At 42.5% G+C, this 27,736-nt stretch overlaps 1 protein-coding gene across 1 annotated transcript in view; it reads right to left on the reverse strand.

Annotated features, from left to right (window-relative positions):
• Atg7 (autophagy related 7) overlaps nucleotides 1-27,736 on the reverse strand; it is a 130,758-nt gene that overhangs the window by 67,693 nt on the left and 35,329 nt on the right. Inside the window, exons 9-15 of the mRNA XM_045133389.1 lie at nucleotides 26,817-26,907; nucleotides 25,083-25,227; nucleotides 22,107-22,265; nucleotides 17,898-18,092; nucleotides 16,154-16,354; nucleotides 14,092-14,207; nucleotides 5,349-5,424 (exon numbers count right to left, since the gene is read on the reverse strand). Coding sequence (XP_044989324.1) covers nucleotides 5,349-5,424; nucleotides 14,092-14,207; nucleotides 16,154-16,354; nucleotides 17,898-18,092; nucleotides 22,107-22,265; nucleotides 25,083-25,227; nucleotides 26,817-26,907 — 983 coding nt within the window. The remainder of the gene's footprint in view (nucleotides 1-5,348; nucleotides 5,425-14,091; nucleotides 14,208-16,153; nucleotides 16,355-17,897; nucleotides 18,093-22,106; nucleotides 22,266-25,082; nucleotides 25,228-26,816; nucleotides 26,908-27,736) is intronic.

A 27,736-nucleotide genomic window follows, 5' to 3' on the forward strand; every position in this document is an offset into this window, starting at 1 on the left:
TACCCATCCACTTTTCCTGCCTTTCCCAGTGCCATCTACCTGACAGCCACAGAGCCATAGGGGAGGGAGGTTCCTCTTCCAGGGCTACATCTCAGGCAGTGTGCTCTTGCTGCTTCTGTTCATTTTTGTTTATTTCTCAGGGCACTTGAACTTGAGTATTCTTGAACTTGAATTCACAGTAAAAGACCTTATGAAAAGCAAAAAGGTAGGACTGGGGACATGCTGGCCTGGGTTCAATTTCCCAGCCACCTCCTATTCAAAGCCAAACTGACTGCCCATGCACACCTAAACATGTGTGCATGCACGCATTTGCACACATGCACTTTTTTTTTTGTAAAGAGCAGAAGGCCTGTAGATTGGGAAGGGGAATGTGAAGGGGTATTTCAGCCTAAGCAGACAGGCCAAATGAACACCAGCGTGCAACATGCTCTATCTGCTGGGCCTCTCACATAGGCTTCCTAGGCCCAAGGTTCAGCCATAGTTTTGGCTTTATTCTTTTTCTCTGAAATGAATGAAAAGAAAGAATCCAAGAGTTCAAGGAAACTGTGGGGCTGGCACATACAAACCCAGAGAAGGGCTGCATACTCAGGGGCTGTTTTCACCAGTACTTTAGAGCCAGGAAGGAGCGCCTTCATCAAACACAAAATGCCAATTTCTTAGTCCACAAGATAAGGCAGGGTCCAGGTATTTGTACAGCTTGTGCAGGGTCCCTCTGATACGTTCTAGCAAAGGGTGAACAGGCCTATAGGCTACTAAATCCTGTCAGTCAGGATCTCTAAGGGCCTGCAGACCAAATTTCTGGAGTATCAGGAGAGTCCTACACACTTTATAACTCCTGAACAGGGTCTCCCACCAAAGAACCAGAAGGCCTCAACCTGGCAGAATTCAGGCATCACCTCAGAGCCAGGAAAAGACAGCAGTGATGGTTAATCTTTACTGTCAACCTGATGGGATTTGGGATTGTCTAGGAGACCCAACTCTGGGACTGTCTGTGAGGGTGTTTATATAGAGGTTTAACCTGAGAAGGGAAGACCCACCCTGATGGGGGCAGCATCACCCCATGGGCAAGGAGAAAGCCAGGTGAGCACCGGCATTCATTCCTCTCTGCTTCCTGACCCCTGTATGTGACAGCCACACTCCCCATCATGCCTTCCTGCTATAGTGGACTACACCCCTTCTTCAACTGTGAAGTAAAATAAATCCTCCTGCCCTCAAGTTACTCCTATCAATTATTTTTTTACAGCAACAAGCAGAGTAGCTAATACAATGACTGGCCTTCCTTACCCCCTTTCTTCCCTTTTTAGACAGGATTTTAGCTGGCTTTGAATTCTTAATCTTCTTGCCTCTACTTCCAATCACCAGGATTACAGCCATAGGCCATCATACCTGGCCTTGCTCTCTCAAATAAAAGATGTCAGTTGGCAGGAAGCAGATGGAACACTACTACTGCACTAAGAACTACACTGAAAAAGTTCTCTTCCAAAGAAAAGAAGCTAGACTGAGGGTACATAAGATAGGAATGCATTTATAGGAAGTGCAAAGTCAGGCAAAAGTTGCCCCTGTGTAGAATAGAAGACAGGCAAGAGATATTCACCTCTCTGAGGGAGGAGCACCAGGAGAAGCATGAGGGGCTTCAGGGATGCTTGACATCATTTCCTTTTGACCTGGGTGTTAAGCGCAGGAGTGTGTTCATGCTGTGATTCTTCAGCAAGTAATATACTTAATTTGTGTGATTATCTGCATTTTTTTTGTGTGTGTGGGATGTATGTGTGTGAGTACAGTTGTGTGTGCAGACCAGAAGTCAATATTAGGTGTCTCTCTTAATCATTCTACACCTAATTTTTTGAGACAGAGTCTTTCATTGAACCTGGAACTCACCAATTCGACTAGACAGCCAGCAAGCCCTGATGATCCTGCAGTGTTGGGATACCAGGTGTGTGCCTCCATGCCTGGCTTTAGTATGGGTGCTGGGGGTCTGAACTCAGCTCCTCCAGATTGTTCATCAAGCACTTTAACGACTAGCCATCTTCACAGCTCCCGTATACATTTTATGCATCAGTGAAATATTTTTTTGAAAAAAATTTCACTTTTACTCCAAGTCAGCCTGGGCTAGAGTAAGACCCTACCTTAAAAAAGAAAAACAAACAAACAACAACAAAGCCAGCCAGGTATGGTAGCACGACACCTTTAATCCCAGCATTCAGAAAGCAGAGGTAGGAGGAATGCTGTGAGTTCAAGACCAGCCTGGGACTACAAAGTGGGTTCCAGGTCAGCCTGGGCTAGAGTGAGAACATCCTACCTTGTAAAGCAAACAAAGAAACAAAATCTACTCTTTTTAAATATAAAAAGCAGCTTGGGCTGGGCGTGGTGGCCTTTAATCCCAGCTCTCGGGAGACAGAGGTGGGAGGATGGCCGTGAGTTCGAGGCCACCCTGAGACTGCATAGTGAATCAAGGTCAGCCCGGGCCAGAGCGAGACCCTATCTCGAAAAAACAAAAAGTAGCTTACGCTTTCTCACATTAAATGATTTTCAGTTTTCAAATCTAATGCAGGTCTCTTTGGGCAGAATGTCACTGGATTTCAGGGTCTAATCAAGCAGTCCCTGGCTGATCTCAGGAAGGGGCTAATTTGTCTGTGATCCCCAGGGAGGGACTGAGTAAGCCTCAGGCCTCCCAAGGTCCCACCCAGAGGACAGCAGAGGAAAGTCAAGGAACTTTCTCCACATTACACAATGAGGAGCTGGGGGGTGGGGAACTGTGGCTCTCTTTTCCACCACACCTCAATGTGCAGGAGCCAATTAATAAACACTCTCCTTGGGGCACTGAGAAAAAAAACTAGCCCAGAGACTTCACTGGTCATTCCTTACAAGCAACATACACAAAGGGGTTTAGCCAGTTTCCTTCTGACAGGAAATCATTTGTCTCTAGAGCTGGGAGGAGGAGGGGGAAATGCTGAGTCTGCAACAGGGCATTGCAACACAGGCTGGTGTTCTGTGGAAATGATGTTTCTCTAATCAAAACACAGTTGCATAAATGGACTCACTCCACTTGAGAAAAAGAAAAAAAACAAGCTTGTTTAAATGGGGACTACAAAACACTGGCTAATTTTTAAAGTTCTTTCTCCACTTTCTTTTTTACAATGTAGCTAAAAATAAAGGCTTGGAAGTTGAAATAATAATGTAAGCAACTAATCGCTACACACACACACACACACACACACACACACACACACACACACACAGAGAGAGAGAGCTTTTCCCGTATATGGCTGTGTTATTCTTCAGCTTTTGAAAAGGCCAAATGAAGAGATGGCCAACAACCAAAATAATCCTTCAGGCAACTGCAAGGGAGGAGAGAGCTGGAAGGACTGGTGAGTGGCAAACAATCAGCAGGCTCAATGGGGATAAATACTGGGGAGTGGGGTAGGTTGCCATAGCACTTGAAAAACACGGGCACATGCATTTGACATTGGCTGCTCCTCTAAAGAGGCTGCTCTGCCCTCTGGCCTGTGCACTGAGAAAGCTACAACTGCTGGGACTTAACTTACAGAAGGAAACTAGTGCAGGGGCATGACTGAAAATTTAATTAAGGTCCTTCTCAGCACGAAATTCATCAAAGAGATGAGGGCACAGCTCAAGGACAGAAGAGGGGTGGAGTAACCTGGAGAAGATGTGAATGAGATATGAAGGCATAGACAGCAGAGGGCAGCCTAGGCACGTGCACGTGTGTGTGTGTGCACGCGAGTGCACAAGCATGTGCATTTGTGCGCCTGTGTGTATGCAGGTGACTACAGTTTGCCCAGCCTGCTGGACATGTGCTGGTGGAGATGAACTTTCGTAAGTGAAGGGAAGCCACCTTTCCTGCTGTTCTGTGGGTTTCAAGGCTGTGTCACAGGCACTGTTGGAGCTGAGGTTAAAGCATCTGCTTTCACTGACATGCAAATGGTTGAGACCTGATAGGTCTATCACGGTCAGCTGAGGGGATGAAAGGGCTGGAGGAGAGTGGGAAACTTAGGCTCTCAATGAGCAGCCCAGGGTTCTCTACCCACAAAACCTCTGAGAGAACAATGACTATGGTGCTAAGTTTGGGGTTGACTCACAGCTTGTTCACCAACTCAGTGACAATACCTGGAAAGAGATGGGGCTGGGCTGGACAGGAGAGGAAACCACAGAACAGAAGGGATGTCTCTGCTCTCTTGGTCTCTCCATGCATATACAAATGATGGGCACAGAGGGTGCAGCTGCCATTCGGTGGCAGGGCAGATGCTTAGCATGTGTGATGCCCTGGGTTACATTCCCAGCACTACAAATAACTAAATAACAACTAACTAAATCTTTCAGGCACCATCACCACTACACTGAAGGGACCTCTTCATGTTCTAGGCTAGAACACACAGGAACTTAGAGGAATGATTTTCCAAAGTTCAGATGGGAACCTCTTCATTCCTCCAAAGGGAGCAATGACAATGACGGAAGAGGCTCCAAGATTTTCAGGTGGGTATCCCCTGCTTTGTTTCCAAAATATCTTATTTTTATTTTTTTTGAGGCAAGCTCAACAGACTGTCCTTTTTTAATATGAGAGAGCAAGAACAAGAGGGAGAACTGGCACACCAGGGCCTCCGGCCCTAGAACTCCTGATGTGTGCACTACCTTGTACACACATGCTACTTTGCACATTTCTGTCACCTTGTGTGCCTGGCTTATGTGGGACCTGAAGAGTTGAACATGGGTACTTAGACTTCACAGGCAAGCACCTTAACCGCTCAGCCATCTCTCCAGCCCCAAATATTTTATTTCTTAAAAAGCATCCGGATTTTGGGGGGTGGGCACTGCTTGCTTCTAATGGTTTGCCCATAAAGGCTTCCAGCTTGGGGAGATCACTGGGTACTGTACTGACACAAATTGCTGCTGTCCTGTCACCTCTCTACCATGGTCTCCATGCCTACCAGGTGGGTTCAAGTCTGACACATGAGATCTAAGGCCTTGAGAAGCTTCAAGACTAGACCAGCTGGGACTTCCGATTAATATGGCAGTGTAGGAACCACACCAGAGCAGCCCAGGGAAGAAAAAGCCAAAAAAAAAAAAAAAAAAAAAAAAGCAGAGCTGGAGTTTAGGCTGCAGTCTGGCTATCCTGAAGCCTTTTTCTACTGCAAGAAGCAGGTTCTGGTCAGATTGTTCATGGAATCAAAACTAGCAGTGTTCTTGATTTCCTTCTGTGGTAATCTGCATAATGGGAGATTCTCTCAGGACCCAGCTTGCCCACTGCAATACCAGAAGTGGGAGAAGTGGGCTGGGCTGACAAAAGGGTGAAGTGACCACTGACCAGTGCACCAGAGGATCAAATTACTAACCTGGTGAGGCACAAGCCCCAGAGAGGTAGGAGGCTCGTTCATGCGGTCGTCACTGCTACTAGCAATGGCATAGCCCCTGTGGAAAGGAAGCAATGAAAGGGATTTAGTTCATTGTGATCGTGGTGAGCAGATCATGAGGAAGATCTGAGGGTGCCTCATAAAAGTTACATGGATAACCAAAGTGGCCCTTGCCGGGCTCATAAACCAGCAACAAACTCATTTCCCTAGAATAAAAGAAAAGAGGGTAGATAGAACATGCATGCCTCGGAGTTGGAAAGGCAGTGTGAGCATTGCCAGCCTGCTGAACTTGTCCAAGCCTCAGGCCCACCAGCTGTAAAACAGGAGTAAGGAGACTGTGATGAGTAAGTCAGGAGCACTTTAAGATAAAGTGCTAAGCACAAGCCTGCCTACCTTCCCTTCCTTTTCCTTTCTTGCTCACTTCTTCTCTCCTTCCCTCCTCCTTTCTTTCATGATGTAGCTATATTGTGCAGGCTGGCCTAGAACTCCTGGGCTCAGGCAATCCTCCTGCCTCAGCCTCCCAGGTAGCTGGGACTAAAGGCGCACATCACCACGCCACACCCTAACCTTAGCCTGCAGAGCTGATGTAAGGAGGAAGTAGAGGAATTAATCATGTAGAAGAACTGATGCACTTTCCCTGAAGAGGGGTGTGATGCTTACTCATGTCACAGAAGTGATGTGACAGGGAACCTGGTTTCTAAACTAAAACAGGTGAAAGGAAGCAGATGGAGGAAGGGCCTGTGTCAAACAAGCATAGAATTGGCTCTCAGAGATTTATTTTTCTTTTTTTTAAATTTATTTTTATTTATTTGTTTGAGAGCGACAGACTGAGAAAGAAGCAGAGAGAGAGAGAGAGAGAGAGAGAGAGAGCGCACCAGGGCCTTCACCACTGCAAATGAACTCCAGATGTGTGTGCCCCCCCTTGTGCATCTGGCTAACATGGGTCCTGGGGAATTGAGCCTCGAACCGGGGTCCTTAGGCTTCACAGGCAAGCGCTTAACCGCTAAGCCATCTCTCCAGCCTGGCTCTCAGAGATTTTATACCAAAGATTTATTACCGAGATGTGATAAGAAATTTAATAGTTTGGGTAGCAATGGCTGGGAATATATCTCGGCAGTGAAAGGTACTTCTATGCAAAGCTTGCTAGCCCACGGGTCAATTTCCAAACCACCCATATAAACTGGATGTAAAAAGGCCCAAGTGTCTGGCATTTACTTGTAGTGGCAAGAGGCCTGACATACCCATAAACATATACTCCCCCTCACACACTTATAAGTAAATTTAACATTCTTTTAAATTGGTGGAGAGGTGCCAGAGATAAGAGAATACAACAGTTCCTTACTCTACTTTCACTCTGGAATATGACAATAGTCACAGAGGCCACCAGGACCTGAGTCACACAATAAACAAAACACTGAAGTAAATGTGCATATTGTTTTTCTTAGAATTAAATCTTTAATTTATGAGAAATGCATACTTTCAGATTTTGACTATCTCTGACTTGCATTATAGTGATAAAAAACACGTGAAGCCGGGCGTGGTGGCGCACGCCTTTAATCCCAGCACTCGGGAGGCAGAGGTAGGAGGATCGCTGAGAGTTCGAGGCCACCCTGAGACTACATAGTGAACTCCAGGTCAGCCTGAGCCAGAGTGAGACCCTACCTCGAAAAACCAAAAAAAAAAAAAACCCAAAAAACGTGAACGCCAGGCATGGTGGCGCACACCTTTAATCACAGAACTTGGGAGGCAAAGGTAGGAGGATTGCTATGAGTTTGAGGCCAGCCTGAGACTACATAGTGAATTCCCGAAAACAAACACAACAACCATAACAACAACAATAGCGACAAGGGCTGGGAGATGGATCAATGGGAAACTACTTGTTCTGCATACATGAGGACCTGAGTTTGGATCCCCAGTGCCCATGCAAAATGCCAGGTGGGGTGGGGTAGGCCAACAATCTGAGTGCTGAGGAGGCAGAGTCAGGAAAAACCCTGGGGCTTCCTGCCTAGCCTGTGTAACCCAATCGGTGAGCACCAGGACATTGAGAGACCTTGTCTCAAAACAGAAAGTGGACTATGGTCAGAGAATGTGCTTTCTGCAGATAGTGGTGACCACTGGGAAGACTCAAAACTCATCCAAGTGCTGAGAATAAGTGACTGTAGAATGCTTAGTGCTAAATGTGACATCTTCATCATGATCTCCACAGCAGGGAACACTGGGAAAGGGGGTAGAAAGAATGCAAGAGCGACAGCATAGAAAGGGGAGCTTTGGAACATGGTCTTTTGGACATGGGAGGCGATTCCATTCATGACCTCACAGTGGCTGATGTTGCCTGCACAAGACCTGCACAGTACTGGGCCCATCAACAGTCTGTCACGGATGATGGAGGTGGTCTAAATAAATAAATAAATAAATAAAGACATCAAATGAAAAAAGAAACTAGTTGGAAAGAAAAGGAAGTTCAACGGAACAGGGACATAGGGAGGGGACAGAAAATAAGGTTAAGGAGGGAATTATGATCAAAATACCTTTATGTACAAGTATGAAATTTGTCAATAAAAGGTAATTTGTCAATAAGGTAAGAGGTGATAGAGGAAAACGTCTGACGTAGACTTCTGGCCTACACAAGCACACCATGCACAACAACAACAAAGGTTTGCCAGGAAATTGGGTCAATGAGTTAGTAAAGTGCTCAGAAGGGCCCAGTGCTGAGCACTACACAAGTGTTGGAAGATTCATCATGGTATGTCTACATCAGTTGTAGGCATCTGTTTGCCATCAGTGTGGCTTGACTAATGGGTGACAGCCTATTTGGGGCAGATATTGAGAAAATCTTTAACATTTTTTTCTTTTCTTATTCTTTTCCTGTCTTTATTTCCTGTTTAAAAGTCTCTGATTCTTGTTTTTGAAATTAATTCTTGTCTTGCCTTTTAAGCAGGATTCATGAATCCTGTTGTGTACAAATCACAAACTAAGATATCTGTGCCTAGAAAAGACAGAGTGCTAATATCACAACTGTGCCAACTTTGTATTTGGAGTTAAACAAGCAATGGCTTCAACATATGGGGTACTAAAAGGCCCAAGGTCAAGTTGAAACAAAAAACACCAGTGCATCCATTTTTTTTCTTTTCTCACAGAAGCCTAGAACACTATGAGTGCTTAATACATTTAAAGATGGTTTTAAGTTGGTGTGGCACTGGTGGACAAGGTGGCCAGGACCAACCCCTGAGAATAAAAGGAAGAATAGGTGTCAGGGTTTGCATTTGTTCTCAGCCTCTTTGACTTCCATTATAATGGTACTGAGAGGTGATGAGGTCTACTGGAGGTCATTATGTCTTGGAATTATGACTCTCATGAATATATTCATGCTTTCTTTAGTGTGAGTTAGGCTCACCTGAGATTGCATTAGGTTTGTGGGTTAGTGTTAAGTTTCAGAGAGCTGGATTAGTTCATATTCTCTATAATCCATCCATCCATCTATCTCTCCATCACCCCCTGATATCCTAGCTGGCTTTAAATTCCCAAGTAACTGGGACCACTGAGTCAACTTAAGAAGTTTAAATATTAGCTGAATGTGATTATGTTAAAGAATTACTGGTTTTACATAATACAGGATTAAGGCTGTTATGCAGGACTTGTACATAAGGAGTATACAATTTAGCTCAAATTGAGAGGAAATTCTAGGGTACAATCAGAAAAAATATGATTCTAGCATTTCCATTCATACTTCTAATAGCTTGTGCTCAACATTTTCTCCTTTTTTTCCCATCTGAACTTGGCCCTGTTCATTGATTATCTTCTCATTTCCAGACAATAAAATTAAGTATAAAATTAAAAAAAAGAATTACTGGTTTTACATGTAAAACAGAGACAAAGATAAATACTAAAAAGTTATAGTTTATGAGTACAATGCTATGAATTTGCTTTAAGACAAATCAGTAGGACAAAGTACAGCTAGTAGTATGGATAAATGATGACTATGTGCTAGCAATTGTTGAGACGGGGAGGTGTGTACAAGAGCATTTAATATATACATGTCCTCTTTTAGATAGTTTGAATTCTCCATAATAAAAATTTTACTACTGATTTTTTAAAATTAGTAAGTGAGAAGGCAATGCAAGATCAAAAGCCAGGAAAAAAGGACTCATCTCATTTCCTTAGAAGTACATGCTCAACCATGTTTATTGCTGCTCAATTTAAAATAGCTGGGAAATGGAACCAGCCTAGATGTCCCTCAACAGATGAGTGGATAATGAAGATGTGGTACATTTATACAATGGAGTTCTACTCAGCGGTAAAGAAAAATGAAGTTATGAAATTTGCAGAAAAATGGATGGACCTGGAAAGTATTATACAAAGTCAGGTAACCCAGGCCCAGAAAGCCAAGCGCCACATGTTCTCTCTCATATGTGGATCCTAGCTACAGATGACTGGGCTTCTGCGTGAGAATGAAAATACTTAGTAGCAGAGGCCAGTAAGTTGAAAAGGAGACATAAAGGGTGGAGAAAGGAAGGGAGGAGGATACTTAATAGGTTGATATTGTATATATGTAATTACAATGATTGTAATGGGGAGGTAATATGATGGAGAATGGAATTTCAAACGGGAAAGTGTGGGGGTGGGGAGGGAGGGAATTACCATGGGATATATTTTATAATCATGGAAAATGTTAATAAAAATTAAAAAAAAAAAAAGCCAGGAAAAAGTACAGATAGTAGGGGCTGCCCCGTAGGAGATCCGTGCACTAGAGCATCTGCTAGGGCTTAAAAGAAAACATGACTCAGCGCTGTCACGGAGTCAGCCAGAGGACCACAACTTCAGCACCGAATAAAAAATGTGTAAAATAAGATCATATGGAAAGTTTACACCTGAAACATATAATAATGACACTAAAAGTTCAATGGATGGTTTTAACACACATAGAGCACAGAGAAGATAGGATTAGGGAACTAAAAGACAAAAACAGACTGAATGAAGTAAAAGAAAAGCAAAGTGACTGAAAACAGAGAAAAGCATCAAAGACATATGGATTGATTCAATTGATATGTAACTGGAGATTGAAAGTGAATTAAGCATGACAGAATGGGAAGAAGCAGTATTTTAAGAGATAGGCCTGAGAATTTTCACCATTAGATGAAATTCATCAAGTAACAGATTGAGAAGCCCCAGAAGCTGAGCAAGAATGAACCCAGAAGCAGGTGTATGGCCACACGTCTGACAATCAGATGTATCATCTTAAAGTCTCTGGGGGAAGAAGTGGGAGAGAAGAAAACTGCGCAAGATGAACACAGGAAGCTACATACGACAGGGAGACATTTCCAAGTTGCTGATAGTGATGACTGACAGTCTAGAATTCTATCAAACAGGAAATGCCTCCTTCAAACATGAAGACTTTTCAGACAAACAAAAACTGATACTAAATACTAAGGGGAATTCTGCAGGCAGAAGAAAATGCCCTAGGCAGGAATAGAAAGAACAAAAAGTAACAAAAGTGAAACAAAGTTAGCAAAACTAAATGAATACCAACTATATAGTAACAGTATTTTCAAGGGTACGAAATATGTACAGTTTTAAAGAATAAATGTGAGACACTACTGGTCATCTATCCAATATCCATCTTCCTCTTCCCACTCCTTCCAACGTTATACAGAGAGGTGCTGTACCCTGCCAAAACCCCACCTTTCTCAGTATCTCTTGCAGCTAGCAGTGAGATGAATCACTGGGTAAGTCTGCCAGGAAAGCTCTTTCACAGGGGCACACTCACATTTCCACCCATTTGGCCCTCTGAGCAGCACCATGGTGGAGGGCAAGAACATGTGCCCTACAAAGGCAGCCATGAAGAAAGTGGTTGATCCATTCTATTTATTTATGGTTGATACATTTTCTAAGAAAGACTAGTATGATGTGAAAGTACTAGCTAAGTTCAGTATTATTTCATATCCTTGCATCTGGTGGGCTCAGGGGCCAGGTGTTTGACATGAGACTTGCTTATCTGCAGAACGACGAAGCTGCATTTAGAAAACCTGAGCTAATTCGTGAAGGTGACGAGGGCAAAAACTGTCTGACTGATTTCCATGGCATTGATCTTACCTGGGACAAAAGGTGTCCCATGGTCAAAAAAACAGCAGACTGTGACTGAAGCTCGCATGGACATCAAGACTACCAGTGGTTCGTTTGCTTCATCTGTTCTGTGTTGTATCTACTGAAAACACATCAGTGAGGCACACAAGTGTGCCTGTGCTCAGCATCAGCAAATCCTTCAGATCCAGAAGAAGATGCTGGGAATCATGACCCGAGGTGCAGGCTTCTGTCTGCAGTGTTAATAAACTGATCTCAACAGCCCTGGGGAAGGCAGAGAAAAGGCCCGTCTATTCATTCTTTCATGATTTCTTCATTAGAAAAGAAGATGCTAAAGAAGCCTAAGTTCAAGCTGGGAACTTCATGGAGCTGCACGGCTACCATCTTAGTTCTGGGAGGAGACACGTGTTAGAGTTGAAAGAGCTGGTGGATACTAGCCACATTCTTTTTGTTGTTGTTGTTTTGTTTGTTTTTCCACTTAGGGTCTCACTCTAGCCCAGGCTGACCAGGAATTCTCTATGTAGTCTCAGGGTGGCCTCGAACTCTTGGCGATCCTCCTACTTCACTCTTCTGAGTGCTGGGATTAAAGGCATGCGCCATCAACCAGCATAAGCCACATTCTTTTTTTTTTTTCATTTTTTGAGGTAGGGTCTCACTCTAACTCAGGCTGACCTAGAATTCATTATGGAGTTTCAGGGTGGCCTCGAACACACGGCAATCCTCCTACCTCTGCCTCCCGAGTGCTGGGATTAAAGATGTGTACCACCCTGCCTGGTTTGTCATAAGCCACATTCTTATGTGTTAAAAATCTAGCTGGGTGGCAGAGCTAGGTGGATCTCTGCAAGTTCGAGGCCACCCTCAGACTCCATAGAGAATTCCAGGTCAGCCTGGGCTAGAGTGAGACCCTACCTTGAAAAAACAAAAAAATTCAGATCTAGTAACAAATAAAGGTCCTATTTGTGATGGCTTGCTTCTGATCATTCTTTTTTTTTTTTTCATTTTTTTAAATGCGTTGCTCTTTCTTTAAAAATTATTTATTTTCAGATGGCAGTGACCTTGGGATGACTCAGAAGGTATCAGAGTGCTGGAAAGAAGTGACTGGAGTACTGAGTAACATCTCGAACACACCTTCCAAGGCTCAGGGTCTAATGCGGAAGAGGTGGCGTAAAGAATGTAAGAGCCAAAGGAAGGGTAGGACTCCTTACAACGTGCTCCCTCCAGACATAAAATGGCCTGGATATCCATAACCTCATAGTATCTGACACTACCTGCAGAAGACCATCATAAGAGGAGGAAAAGATCATGACATCAAAATTAAAAAGAGACTGAGATGGGGAGAGGATATGATGGAGAATGGAATTTCAAAGGTGATAGTGGGGGAGGGAGGGAATTACCATGGGATATTTTTTATAATCATGGAAAATGTTAATAAAAATTGAGAAAAAAATAATAAAATTAAATAAATTATTTTATTATTTTTGTGAATCTGGCTTATGTGGGTCCTCAGAAATGGAACCTGGGTCCTATGGCTTTGCAGGCAAGCACTTTAACTGCTAAGCCATCGCTCCGGCCCCATTTTGCTCTTTTCTTTAAAAATTTTTTAATAAATTTATTTATTTGAGATAGAGAGACAGAATGAGCACACCAGGGTCTCCAGCTGCTGCATAGGAACTCCAGATGAATGCGCAACCTGTGCATCTGGCTTGCATGGGTCCTGGAGAATCAAACCTAGGTCCTTTGGCTTTATAGGCAAGCACCTAACAGCTAAGCCATCCCTCCAGCCTGCTAAACATTCTTTTGTACTCTGATAGCTTGATAAATCAGATACCAATCTGAACTTTTGACCTTTCGAATAGTAAGTAGTTGAAAGGTCCTGTGCCATCTTAGGCTAGGGGATCTAGAAATGTTACATGAATACCTAACTAAAGCAAATCCTTCACTATATCCCCCAAGTGTTCATTATTTTGTTTTCTTAATAAAATGTTTATTTACCTCTGAAAAAGAAGAGGGGGACAGACTTAGGTAACCACTACTTTTATCAACACTGTCCCCCAGATACAATGTTGAAAGCACAATGTTGCCACACACAACGGTGGCATGCACAAGGAAGACAGCTAAGTTGGCTGAGTGGTCAAGAAGGAACTCAAGTGCCAGACGGCATGAGGACCTGGACTACTCACCTCAGAACTTCTAGCTGCATAAAGAAGATAAAGCCTTGTTTGGCCAAGTCACTACACATGGACCTCCACCACAAGTAAGTGAATGCAATTTCAGATGCAAGTCACTCATGTGTATATAATTTACAAATGTCTAGGACAAAGAAGATCAAAGCTTACCAAAAGAATGAGAATGCGAAGGTCTTACTGCTCTACCAAAATTTTTATTCTTCCTTATTAGCTGTCAAAAAAACCCCAAAAAACCACTTCCAGGAGAATTAAAAAAGGGTTCACCGATGCAGCCCAAAGATCACAGGATTAGTTTCTTTCAAGCCAAAGACATGGATTAGGTTTTATGCAATCTTGTTTTGAAGACAGAGAGTGTGAAAACTCTCCGAAGAGTCAGACTGAGAAAAGGCCCAGGGAGACAGGGATGAGTGAGTGCTGACACTAGCTTTGTTTCAGCGCCGTGTCTAAAGGGCCAGACTCACCCTTCTGGATGCTGCAGGACAGAAACCATCAGTTCCACGGCCAAAGCTCCTGCAATCATGGCCAGGCCTGGTCGGCTCACAGTGCACTGCTGGTCCAATGTCCGGTCTCTGGTTGACTGAGAGAAACAATCGATGATGCATACAGAATGTTCTAGTCCCCACAGTCCTAGCTGAACCTGAAGCTCCCCACCATCAAGATTTAAAACACAACCAGATGTTCTCTGTTGACAGGAGCATCCCATCTCAAATCTTATCATTACTTGGGAGGATCACAGTAAACAAAATACATGTTTATATAATTAAGTGAGGCAAGCTGCTGAAAAGGATGAGCAGAGTAAATAATGGAAGACAGGCTATCCACCAGCACTGCGGCTGTGGGGCCTCACCTGGGTTTACATCATGTGCACCTTTAGTTGACTCCATTCACCTCTCTTGTGCTTGGTAAATAAGAGGTGGAAATGCAGAGGAACAGTCACGTGAACAGCATATGTGCTCCTGATCTGCCATTCTCCCAGAGTCAATGGCTCAGGGAGGCTCAGACCCTGAGACGGGAGCATTAACGCTGCCCTGCAGTCCTCGGTTCCCATGCACCTCTCCCAGCATGGACCCTCATCACCCTCACTGGGCCCAGGGCTTCACTACAATTGACTAGCTACTGCCTGGGTCCATAGACAGCCTTTGTTGGATCAACAAAAGAAATTCTAACCTTCCAACTAGGGACAAATTCCAGGGTTGTGAGGGATCATTTTGACTCCATGAAAATTTCACCTCACAAACAGACATGACTGTATAGCCATGGACCCTCAATCCAACATGTTGACAACCACTGAGTAACAAGGAGAGCTGCATGTTCCAGCACTGTGATGGAGACTACTAAGCCACCTTTTCCCACAGATGTTAATGGTTATCTTTTCTTTCTTTATATGGGAAGGACATAAAGTCTACTAAAACCTGGGTTTTAAAAGATGGAGGAAGATAGGTGTGTCAGCACACACCTTTAGACCCAGCTCTTGGGAAACTGAGTTAGGAGGACTACATGAGTTCAAGGCCAGCCTAGAGGTGTAGAGTAAGTTCCAGGTCAGCCCCTACCTTGAAAAATCAAAACAAAATCAATAAAAGAAGGGAAAAACAGAGGGAGGTGCAGAGAATGTGTCTGCTTTCTTCTGAAGAAAGCCTAATCCTGCTGGCATGCTACAGCTGGAGAACCTTAGGCCTGTACTGTGTGCTCCTGGTTGTTTTTAAGCACTCCACATTTGATCTGCTCTGCCCTGTGAGTGACCAGGGCCAGTCACTGTCCTTCTTCTAGGTTGTAAGATAAAATAAAGGAGTATAGTTAAGAGCTAAACTGCAAACAAACAACATATAATTCTTTAGTATAAGCAGATCTTGAATATTGTATGGGGTTTACATTCATATTAAAAAAAAATTCATTGTTTATCTGAAATTCAAAGCTGAATTTTATAAGGCCATAGTCTACTTTCAATGTACAGAGGCACAGGGGTAGGAAATAATTATTCAAGATTACTAGGGAGGCAGCCCTCAGGCCTATAATAAAATCCAGGTCTTTAGACTCATCAGGTCTAGGGTTCTAAGATGAGCATAAGGCAAGGCAGAGGGCTACTAGAAATCAGGTTCTGCTGTAGTTTCCACAAAATGGAAATGGTCTATGGCTCCATTTATACTATTGAATGAGAATCAGCTATTCAAGTAAGAATGCCAATCAAGGCACATAGTGGAATATGCCAGGCTAGAGAAGTCTTTGTTAAAAGATAATGTTTAAAGAACAATGAAAGGGGCTGGAAAGATGGCTTAGAGGTTAAGGCACTTGCCTAAGGACCCATGTTTGACTCCCCAGATCCCACATAATCCAGACACTCAAGGTGATACATGTGCACAAGCTGATGCATATGCCTGGAGTTTGACTGCAGTAGCTAGAGGCCCTGGTGTACCAATTCTCTCTTCCCCTCTCATTAAAAAAAAAAAAGCAATGAAAGATCTAAGTTTCTCTGTTGCAGCATAGAACGTGGGCAGAAGAGCTACTGAAGATCACAAATCTACTTACATCTCCTGGGGCCACCACATCATTGCAGAAGTAACAGCCAAGTTTGTAGCCAGGGATGTTGGCAAAAAGTGAGGAACCCAGGTCAGCAGATGCCACCGGACTGCTTGGACACAAGTCTCCAGCTCCTTGCTGCTTGGGTTTCTTTAGACCATGTCTCATGACAACAAATGTGTCAAAGCCCAAGGCAGCGTTGATGACCAGCTGTAGATGTCAAGAAATTAAAGAGAGGTGAAACCAATATACTTTGAGCCATTGCTAATTTCAAATTTTATGAACTTTAAAAATTTCACTTTTGAGAACTAGGTGTGTAGCTCATTGGCAGGGTGCATGTCTTGCATGCATAAGGCCCTGGGTTTGGTTCCTAGCATTGCAAAAAAAATATATATATATATATGTATAATATATATTATTATATATATAATATATAATTATTGGGTATCATATATTATTGTATATATATATATATATATATATATATGTATATACTGTTTATATCTGAGTGCAGTGGACTTTAATAGCTAAGTATAATTAAAACTACCCAGTACTGAAGGCTTATAAACTGCATACAACTTGACGAATTGTTCACATAAATTACCTCATTTAATTTCCATTTGCAACTCCCTACAAATGTTGTCTGCTTACAGACCAGGATAGTGACTGTCAGAGGTTAGCTCCACCACTGTCCTAAAGTCACTGAACTGATAAGCAGGATGAGTACAGAATGCATCTTAAGCTCCCACTCCACTCTGACCATTGCTATGCTATGCTCTATCACACCTACTTAGTTTACTGTAATAGCTTTGGGATATGATTCACCCACCAGAGATAATGGTGTGTATGTAGTACAAGTGGTGTGGAGTGTATACAGTGTGTGCAAACATATATGTGAGGTCAGAGAAATTCTCCTCTTCCACATCATTTCATTGAGATGAGATCTCGCCATGAACCCACTTCTGTCATTATTTGGTCACACTGGCTGACAGAAAGCTCTAGTAATTTTTCTGTCTCCACTTCCCACAAAACTATGGTTATGTAGGTGTGCTAGCCATGCTGGGCTTTTTATGTGGGTGTTGAGGATCGGACTCATACTGACACAGCAGGTTTTCTTACCCACTGAGCTATCTCTCCAAGCTCTACCAGAGTGGTAACTTAAGTTATTCTTTCAAATTTGGATCACACAGGAAGTTTTAAAGAGAAAGGGAAAACATATGAGAAAACGAAAATAATATATGGCTCAAATGATTTCTAGAAACTGCTTAGAGCATATCGTTTTGTATTTTCTCTATTTCATTCCCATTATTTCCTTCTCCTTTTTCCCCTTCCTATCCTTTCTCAAATAGCTAGATGGAGGTAAATAAAAATGTCGACATATACATTTATATATCAACATAACTGACATAAAAATATATAAAATACTGTATCATTTATCATAAGTATGGCACTTTCCTGTGAAGGGCTACATGTGTAGAGAGCTATTAAACATCTAATATCGCAGGCCCTTCAGTTGTCACTGAGAAATAGTAATAGCTCCAAGGGATGTTAAGAAGAGTATACATCAATACTATTATATTAGGTGATGGTGGGAGGTAAAGGCAGTCTACAAAAGAAGCCCTTTGGCAGCATGCCATGAGGTCACACGAGTAATTCCTCTTTTCTGGGAAGGGAAGGTTGGGATACTTCTTCCTCTGGGGTTGTATACTGTCATAGTCAGAAATAAGCACCCAAGGCTCCATATACTCTCTACCTTCCTCTTGCTTGCAGCAATGACAGCAGGAAGCCACCGGCTCTCCCTGGTGTCCATCAACAGGAAGATGACATCATGGCTTTCTATGAGCTGCTCCAGCTGCTCCACATCCCGACGGGCCTGCTCCAGGGTGACAGTGGAGAAGTTCACTGGGTGTCCTGGCATGGGGATGCTCATGTTGAATCCTCTAGCATTCTAGGAAAACAATGGCCATACTTAATTCTGATTCCAAAGTATAAGTATAAGGCTCACAGAACACTGAGGAAGAGGGAGCAGAACGAATATAAGAGCCAAAGAATGGGAAGGAGTGAAGTGTAGGGCTAGCTGTTTCTGGGAATGACAGGGCTGCTGCGCTAGTGAGCTCACAACAGCTGCCATTACCTGCACAAAACCACCCCAAGACTGGGCCCACCAACATTCCATCATGGATGCTAGAGGGGCTCATGAAGCCCCCACACCTCCCTGAGGCACTATTGGCACTTAATGATTGCTAGGGAAGAGGGAGACATATTTTTTCCACTGGTACAACCACCAGTAAATAGTTCATGCTCCAATAATAACTCCCCACAGTGCTTATACAAGTAACCCTAGTTAAACTCAATAGGTCACACACACACAAAAATTGAAGTACAAGTGAGTATTTGGGAAGAAGGGAGTCTGGTGTTAGGAGGTGAGAGGAAATGAGTTAATATGATTAAAACACATTACACATGTATATAAAATTGTTTAAAAAACAAAATTTCTAAGCCTGTCCAGTGTGAGCTAGGGTCATAGCACAGTGGGAAAGCTTACGCTTAGTATGTACAAGGTTCTGGCTCAATTCCTAGCACTTAAAACTAATACATACACACACGCACACATGCACGCACACACACAACACTTCTTTGATTTGTCAAAGACCAGGTGTTTGCTTGTTCACTTAACCCAACCCAGGGATCAGGCAGGGCATTTTCAGCAGGGCAGTCCTTCTCAGGTAATTTTATCAAAGGATTTTAAAAGCACCTAGAAAGAACCAATTTGACTCCTGTGTCCAGGATTAGAAAAGAAGGCACTACTCAATATTTTGCAAATAAAAATCAAGTTTCTGCAGATCCAACCTTTGAGTTACTCAGGTCTGTGGCTAGAACATGGTTAGTGTAAGCCAAGTATATTTTTAAGCAACTTCCAAAAGTCTGACTTCCCACTTCTGAAGTTGTATTATAGGCTAACCAGGTCAGCTATCCAAGGCAGCCACCTCACACCGAAGGTCTGTCAGCCAGGACAGGCTAGGAAATGGATGCTCACAACTTTCTAGTACATATCCTTCTTATGAATATATTACTTCAAAAATTTTTAAAGCTAGAAAATGTCTGCCATTCACCTTCTTTGTAATAACTGAACAAGTGAGGGCTGGCTCAAATTGTATAACCTTGCATTCACAGAACCAGGCATCAAAAGCTACTTTTCTTGCTGAGAATGCTGTTATTCCCTGCTCCCTGGCTGATGCTCCCACCCTCCCTTCCTTATTAATTCCTTCCAATCATCAAGGCATCTGGGGATAGTAGTGCTCATATAATGGTAGCATTTGGGAGGCAGAGGCAGGAGGGTCCAGAATCTAAGATCAAAAACTAAAAATTGAAAAAAAAAATCCAAGGCCATCCCCTGTTATATAACGAGTTCTAGGCAGGCCTGGGTTACATGAGACCCTGTCTCTAAAAACTGAAGAGACTCACAATAAAACATGACATCCATGTATAAAAATGCCCCATTACTTTATACAACCAACCCATTATTTTATGTGATAACCTACAAAATTAATAAAAACAAAAGTGGGGTTGGAGAGATGGCTTAGCAGTTAAGCACTTTGCCTGTGAAGCCTAAGGACCCTGGCTTGAGGCTCGATACCCCAAGACCCATGTGAGCCAGATGTACAAGGTGGCACATGCATCTGGAGTTCATTTGCAGTGGCTGGAGGGCCTGGTGCACCCATTCTCTCTCTCTCTCTTTCCCTCTGCCTCTCTCTCTCAAATAAATAAAAATAAACAAAATAAGTGAAGTAGTTTCACAAGTAATTTTCATAAATGAGATGAACAATACTAGTGCTCTGGTAGTCTACTGTATCTATTACGATTTATAAGGCAGAAGAGGCAGAAATATCAGAGACTGGCTTCATAGACTTAACAGTCAAATAGTGAAAACTGAACCATAACGTTCAGAAGGAACCCTCAACCTGGCGGGCAAATTTTCCAAGAAAATTAACTTTAAGGCCCAGCATGGTCTGGTCTGTGCTTCCTTCTGCCTTAGCCTTATTCACCTTCTTTGGCTTTATGTTCTGCCACCATCACTTTCTACCAGGTTTCTTCTTGCCACGGGTGTCGGCATTGGGCATCAACATCTCTGGCATCTCAGTCTGGCTAGCTCCCACTCACCTTCCGAGTTTAGTTCTCTCTAGAAGTCTCCCTGATTCCACCCTCCCCATTTTAGGTCATACACTCATCCCCACTGAGCTCCTGCTCACTTGTTACAATCATAAATACTTGTGAGATAACTTGTCAACAACCATCTCCCTTACCAGACTCTAAGCCCCCTGCATGGGAAGCAGAGCTAGGTTCACCTAGCTCCCAGTATGCTGTGGACCTGATAGAAATATTTGATAAATGAGGAGCAGAACAACTGAACAGATAAACAAAGAGAACTACATTGGGCCTTAGATACTGGTGGGATTTGGTTAAGAAAAAAATTCACGCAACTAATGGGTGGCAGAGCTCAGACTCAAAGTCATTTCTGAATGGGCCCCAAGGGAAGCGCATAATCTTCTCCAAAGATAGACTGGGTGGTTCTCCCCAGTTATGTATACCTTCCTCTCTCTGAGGGAATGATAGGCCCATGCGTTTTTCCATATGACTTTGTAGGACTTTTCATTGGAAGATGACCAACCCCACTGACACTGGGCTTGGCCCTGTGACTTGCTTTGGAAATCAGGAAAGAAACTACTACACTGTGCCCAGGTTGACGTGAAACTTAAATAAGTGTAACTGCCAACTCTTTGCACTTCTACCTTCTACCCAACATCAGGTGGACCCAGACTGAAGCTTTTTGAGCCTCTAATTTGAAATAATCACATACTGACTTGGAGCTGTTAGTCGAGCCTTAGCCAGCACAATCTTTACACAGCCAGGAGCATGAAAAACTGTTTGCAGCTGCAAGCCACTGTGATTTGGCAATGTTGTGATCTGAAATACTATGCCAGCAAAGAACTAACTAATATGTATCTCAATGCAGTGTTGTGACTTATTTCTTTTAGCCTCTAACACATAGTTAACACAGTGGATTCTCAATCAATGCAATTGAATTAAATCCAATAAATGATGTTCCTTAGAGACACGTGTAAAACAAAACTGTCAATATTGCTTCCCCAAAAGATTTCTGAAACAGATGATCAACACAGGGTGACTAAACAGAGAAAGTTCCAGAAGGCAGGCTTTTTCTTGTCTAGGGATGACAGCCTCTCCTAGCACTGCAAGTACAAGCAGAAGCTTCAAAGATAATCCTGCCAGGCAAATTGATTACTCATTCAAAAGGTAGACTCTTTTGCCGCATGATCTAAACAAATAAGCAAACAAAAACTCTCAAAATTTTGATTAAAATGAGATGAATCAATTGTCTACTGGCTGATATTTCTAAATAAAATAGTATAACTCAAAAAAGAGAAGGAGGTAGAGCAAATATTCAACTTATACCCAATCTTTCTACTATATAAACCACATTTAATTTAACTTCACAAGCCTAAGTGCTAAGTATCCAGCAGCTAGTCTGATGACTGATGAAAACTAACATTGTAATCTAAGCCGCCATAAATCCTTTCACATCCAGGTAGGATAGAAAATAAACATATTTCTAGAAATATTTCTCATGCACTTTTCATTTCATTTTCACCAGAATATGAGAGCTCTTCATTTTGTGGTGCTGGGAAGAGAACCCAGGGGCTCACGCACACTAGATGCTTTGCCACTGAGCTCCATTGCAGTGGTTGTTGTAGTATTGTTGTCCATCACTGAGGTGAGGAGAAAAGCTTGGTGACAATGATGGGAATCTGGTTGGAAGTGACACATGTCTGATTCTTTGTTACCAACACCACAAAGCCTCATTCTCCAAGACTTAAACATTTACAGGCAAAGGAAAAGAAATAAATAAAAAACCTGTGCATGTTTACAAACAGTATCAACGTACCACTCCTGGGAATATTTTCTGTAGGCGATCTGCTGCAGCCAGGGCCTTAGGCTTACCACCCCCTAAGCAATCTTCAAATTCATAGAGAGGCTGCCTCACGGGATTGGAGTAGGAAATCTTGGCATTGTCCACAAATGTGATATGTCTGACACCCCAACCCTACATGGAAACAGAAGGTCACAGTGTTTTTGATGAGCATTTCATAGCATGTATTTCTTGAAGGATCTAGAAGGGGTTTTGCTTTTGAGCAGCTTGGAAACCTCAAATACAGGAAACTGCAGAAAATGCATTAGAGAAACTGTAAGTAATATCACCATAATGTCAACTTCTTTTAAACGACAAAACAATTATATGCCCAGTGCCTGGTTTGCAGCATAATGAGACCAAGAAATGTCAGAGTGGGTTTAATTTATAATGCATTGCTTCTGACACTGCCACCAGAGAACAATTTGATAGTGAATCCTATAAGAACTTCATGCTGCAATTTCAGGATGGGAGAGTCCCAAATGTCTTTGTTTCCCTTAATGAATAATTAAGTATAAATAACAACTCCTCTGGAAACTCATTTAAGGACTCAATTAACTCTTCAGTCAAAATGACTTGCAAGTCATTTCCCATGTATCATACTGTAAAATCTTTTGTAGTATCTCTCCAAGCTGAAAAAGTTTTATTAGTAATGGGCATTTAGAAAATGACTCTGTATTCTCAAAAATAGTTTACATGATGTCACAGACTTCAGTTGCCTTTCTGAAAATTTTTATAAAACCACACAATTTTAAAGCTGGACAAGATGGATAGTCTACAGTCTAATAATTTTGTTTTCTACATGTGGCAACTGAAGCATAGAAAAGATAAGTGACACACATCCAATAAACAGTGAGGAAAAAATGAGATCTTTGTAGCTATACCCAAATGAAGATGCCAACTTCTAGGGTGGGTATATTTCAGAGATCTTAAGTAAGTAGTTCTGCAGGCAGGGGCTCTGAATCTGAAAGCTCAATAACAATGGATGGGGAAAACAACTAAGTGTGTACTGAATAATTAGATTATTTCCCTGAAAGTAGCAGTGTAACAACTATTTGCATCACATTTATACTGCATCAGAAATTCTCAGTAATCGGGATGATTTATAGCATATTGGAAGAGATGAATAGATTGTACATAAACACTAGGCCATCAACAAGAAGGGACAAGAGCATCCTTGGATTTTATTGTCTATGGAGGTCCTGGAATCACCACCCTGTAGCTACCAAGGGATGACTGTCTGGTGACCTAAAAGAAGCACTGCTGTGACTGTCTTCAAAGCTAAGACCCTGCTCTTTCTCTTACTTCAGTATGTTTAACATAGGACTCTAAGAACCTCTGGTTTCAGGGTAACAATCAGTAAGCACCCAAGAATCATTTCTAGGGTTGAGAATGACAGGCAAGCATCCAGCCTTCTTTCCTAAGCCTTCTTTGGGCTGGCTGCTTGTTTTGAAAATGGCTGGTTTCAGTTTGTGCATCCAGTTTCATCAGCAGCTAAGCAGTCTATAAGGAGACAAAAAGAAGTCTTTTTTGCTTGATGTGGAAATATTTATTTCTGAAGTATTTTTGCATTCTGGAGTGGATAGCAGGGAAGGCAGCCTGGGACCATGCTGGGCAATGGGAAGAAGGCCAGATAAATTGCAAACATGCTACAGGCTATCCAAATTCAGAGGCATTTCTCACATACTTAACTTCTGGCTTCTTGGAATGCTACTCAGTTTTAGTGGGCTAATCTGTAACGAGTAAAGAAAATGACAACACTCAGTGCTGGAGCAGATGTGGTGGCAAGAAAACCCTCTTGCTGGCTGAGAGTGTCAAACTGGTGTTTTTCTGGAAGGTAATTTGATAACGTGTTTCTAGAATTATAAAAATGCTCATATCTTTTGATCTACTTCAACAATGCATCCTTGAAAATAATCTGAAATTCTTCCAATGATGCAATTACAAAGATATCTCTGCAGCAAAATTCATCATCATAAACAATGTTAGTGGCAAGTATTACAGAAATGCCTTAGTTAACCATGAGACATGACTGAATGCTTGATCATATAAGGAGGTATGTTCGATGGCCATTAAAAAGGCCTTATAGGCTGGGTGTGGTGGAAAATGCCTTTAATCCTGGCACAGGTAAGAGGATCACTGTGAGTTCAAGGCCAACATGAGACTACATAGTGAATTCCAGGTCAGCATGTGCTACAGCAACATAGAAATGATAAAGTATCACTTAATTGCCAAGAATGACAAAGACTTAGAAAATTCACACTATCTAATTTTGGCAAGAGCATGGAAAACAGCTGTCATACATGTTTCTAGTGTACCTTTTTTGGAAGGTAATTTAGTTTGAATAAAGTGCTTATATATACCTAAGTTGTACATTCTTTCTAAAATAAAAATTATATTTCTAAGACTTTTTCCTAAAGTAATAATTTCATAAATATGCACAGATGTCAGTAAAATAATCTCATTTTATCACCCTGTCTAGTAGGAAAAAAAAAAATCTGAAATTGGTTGAACTGAGGACATAGTCATATAACAAAATACCACATATACTTAGTAAGGAGGCATAGAAAGGTAGTCACAATAATTTTTCTAGTAAGTTAAAATTTAAAAATTTCTATAAATAGTAAGCTAGGATACAGTTTTTAACAGCAGCAACATATGAAAAGTCTCTGTCTCTTTGTGCCTAGGATACCACATGGTATTAGATGGTAACACAAGCTACACACTCACCTATGACTGCAATTCCTTCTGGGAAATGGGGATGAAGGAAGACTTTCTGTTTCTATCTTATAATGAGAGCATAGTTTCCTTTTGTAATTAAAAATGATGCTGAGAAAAGAAAAATAATAAAGGAACTGGGATGGGGAGCCTGGGGACAGGAAGTCAATGGTGTACCCTCGAACAAAAGGAATGGCTGAAGCTTAAAAGGCACCATGAGAACCCCAAACTCACCATCAGTGTCCTCGCCACATTACACCCCAAGGTACCAGCTCCCAGCAGTAGGCACTTGACAGATACCACCTTGTCCAAGTCCAAGGTGGGAACCAACCTCCAACACATCAGCTTGAGATTTAGATCCACCGATGACTCAGCCAGCCTAGAAAATGAGAGGTTTATGTACCCAGCCAGTCACTCATTTGTATTACAGTTTCATCTTAACTCTAAGGTAGCTATGGGAGAAAACGAGATATAAATTAGGAAAGTAAGAGTGAAAAAAAGCTTGAGGATAAACAGGGAGAAGAAACGGTTACCACACAGAATGCATGCCATGGCAGCCTCTGTAACTGCTAGTGGTGGGCCAAAACTCTGACACAGAGCTCCAGCCACCATGAATGGGAAGCATTATTAGTTATACACCACTATGTCGGTGAATAAAATTATGCAATGGCTTAAGAAAAGAAGTCCATCACAACCGTGACAACAGAAGTGTCTTCCATAGCTCCTTGAATAGAGAGTACTTATAGTCACCATTGAATATAACACTGATTTCCAGTGAGGAATTTCATATCATGTCCTTCAGTGATAGTCAGTTGGAAAAAACTAAAAGGACATGAAAAAGGCTATAGTAACATACATGTCTGAAGATCTGAGCTTGAAGTAAGAACAAAATTTATCTGTACTAGGTTGTTCTTTGCATGTGTGTGTGTGGTATGCATGTTCATATGGGTGTGAGCACACGTGTATGTGCATACATATGGAGGCCAGAGGTCAACATCCTCGATTGCTCTCCATATTATTATCATTATTATTTTAGTTTTTAAGATAGGGTTTAACTATACCCTAGGCTGACTTGGAATTCACTACTGTAGTCTCTGGCTGGCCTCAAACTCACAGTGATCCTCCTACCTTGGCTTCCTGAGTGCTGGGATTAAAGGCATGCACCACCATATTTGACTTTAATTTTTTTTTTTAAATTTTTATTTATTTATTTGAGAGCGACAGACACAAAGAGAAAGACAGATAGAGGGAGAGAGAATGGGCGCGCCATGGCTTCCAGCCTCTGCAAACGAACTCCAGACGCGTGCGCCTCCTTGTGCATCTGGCTAACGTGGGACCTGGGGAACCGAGCCTCGAACCGGGGTCCTTAGGCTTCACAGGCAAGCGCTTAACCGCTAAGCCATCTCTCCAGCCCAACTTTAATTTTTTTTAATTTGTATTGTTTTTGCATATGTAGGGGAGGGGGTCATAACACACCAGGTTGTGCATGTGTGTGCTGAGGAACTGAACCCAGGACAACAGGCTTTGTAAGCAAGCATCTTTAACTGCTGAACCATCTCCCCAGCCCCTCTACCATTTTTTGTTTTGTTTTGTTTTTTTGAGACAGGGTCTTTCATTGAACATAGAATTCATTGACTTGGGTATACTAACAAGCTAGCAGACCAAAGCATCCTGTTTCCACTTCACCAGAACTGGAGTTACAGTAATGTGCTTCCACGCCCAACATTTTTTGCAGGTATTGGGATCCAAGCTCAACTCCTCCTGTCTGTGTGGCAAGCACTTTATGGACCGGGATACCTCCCTGGACCCTGTTCTAATCCTTCAGGATGTCAAACATTCTACTGATTCTGTTAAGCAGAGGCAGCCCTTGACTGAAGTATACAGCAACACTGGCCTACTATAACCTGGTCCACATGCTGGTTAGAGAACCCCACACCCCAGAGAAAAGAGCACCCAAATTGAGTCTACCTTTTAGGGTCCATACATTCACTGAGGTTCACCATCCTTGGCCCCATGCCTCCTTTCTGGTTCTTTTCCCAGCCGACTGCTTTAGGACAATCTTCAGATAAAGAATAAAAACAAGTCAAGCAGCAAACTTGCCTGGAAAAGGTCCACATTCATGTTGGCCCCCACACTAATAAACTTAGTTCCTTCTATCTCAAAGAGGGTTGGAGAAAGTCAATTTCCATCTACTTGCCACAGCAACCTCCCCCTCTTCCAAAGCCACCAGGAATCTTGTGTAGAGACCATGAGAGTCTCTCTGCACAGAGGCTTGTGAAAGAACCTTCAATGACCCCAAAAGAGCCCAGTTTCTGCCATGACTAAAAGCTGCTAAGAAGGAGATAGCCACATTTGGGTACGTATAACCCAGTGGGATGCACTCCACCTAAGCAAGATGGTCAGGCTGGCTCAGTACACCTTCCACTGCAGTTTCTACTAGGACTGGAGCTGTTCAGTCCAGTGTCCCATCTCCCACCATGGCTAGACCTCTCATCTAGGTCACTGTGCACCAGTGTACAGAGAGAACACAGTCCAAGGAGACTGTCTCTCTTTTAAGCTGTCCTCTCCTTTAAGCAGCTCATCCTTATTCAGAATTTTCCCTCCCCTAACTTATCCCTTCTTTCTTGCCTTCTTTTGCCCCTTGCTACTACATAACTCCAAACCCAGCACTTCCTGAAGTGTTGCCTTATTCAATGCTAGGCAGAATTTCAGGAATGCTTCCATACTTACACTCCATAGTCTATTCCCAGAACCCAGTACATCCCCAGCCTGGAGGTTCACAATGCTCATAAGGGAGATGAAGGCCTGAGAAGGCTGCAGTGAAGAGACCACCTCATCTGATCTGGCTTTCGGTATCTTATTCCATCACTGTCTAAATACCAGTTAAA

The sequence above is a fragment of the Jaculus jaculus genome, chromosome 14, assembly GCF_020740685.1.
Source record: "Jaculus jaculus isolate mJacJac1 chromosome 14, mJacJac1.mat.Y.cur, whole genome shotgun sequence".
Classification (NCBI taxonomy): Eukaryota; Metazoa; Chordata; class Mammalia; order Rodentia; family Dipodidae; genus Jaculus; species Jaculus jaculus.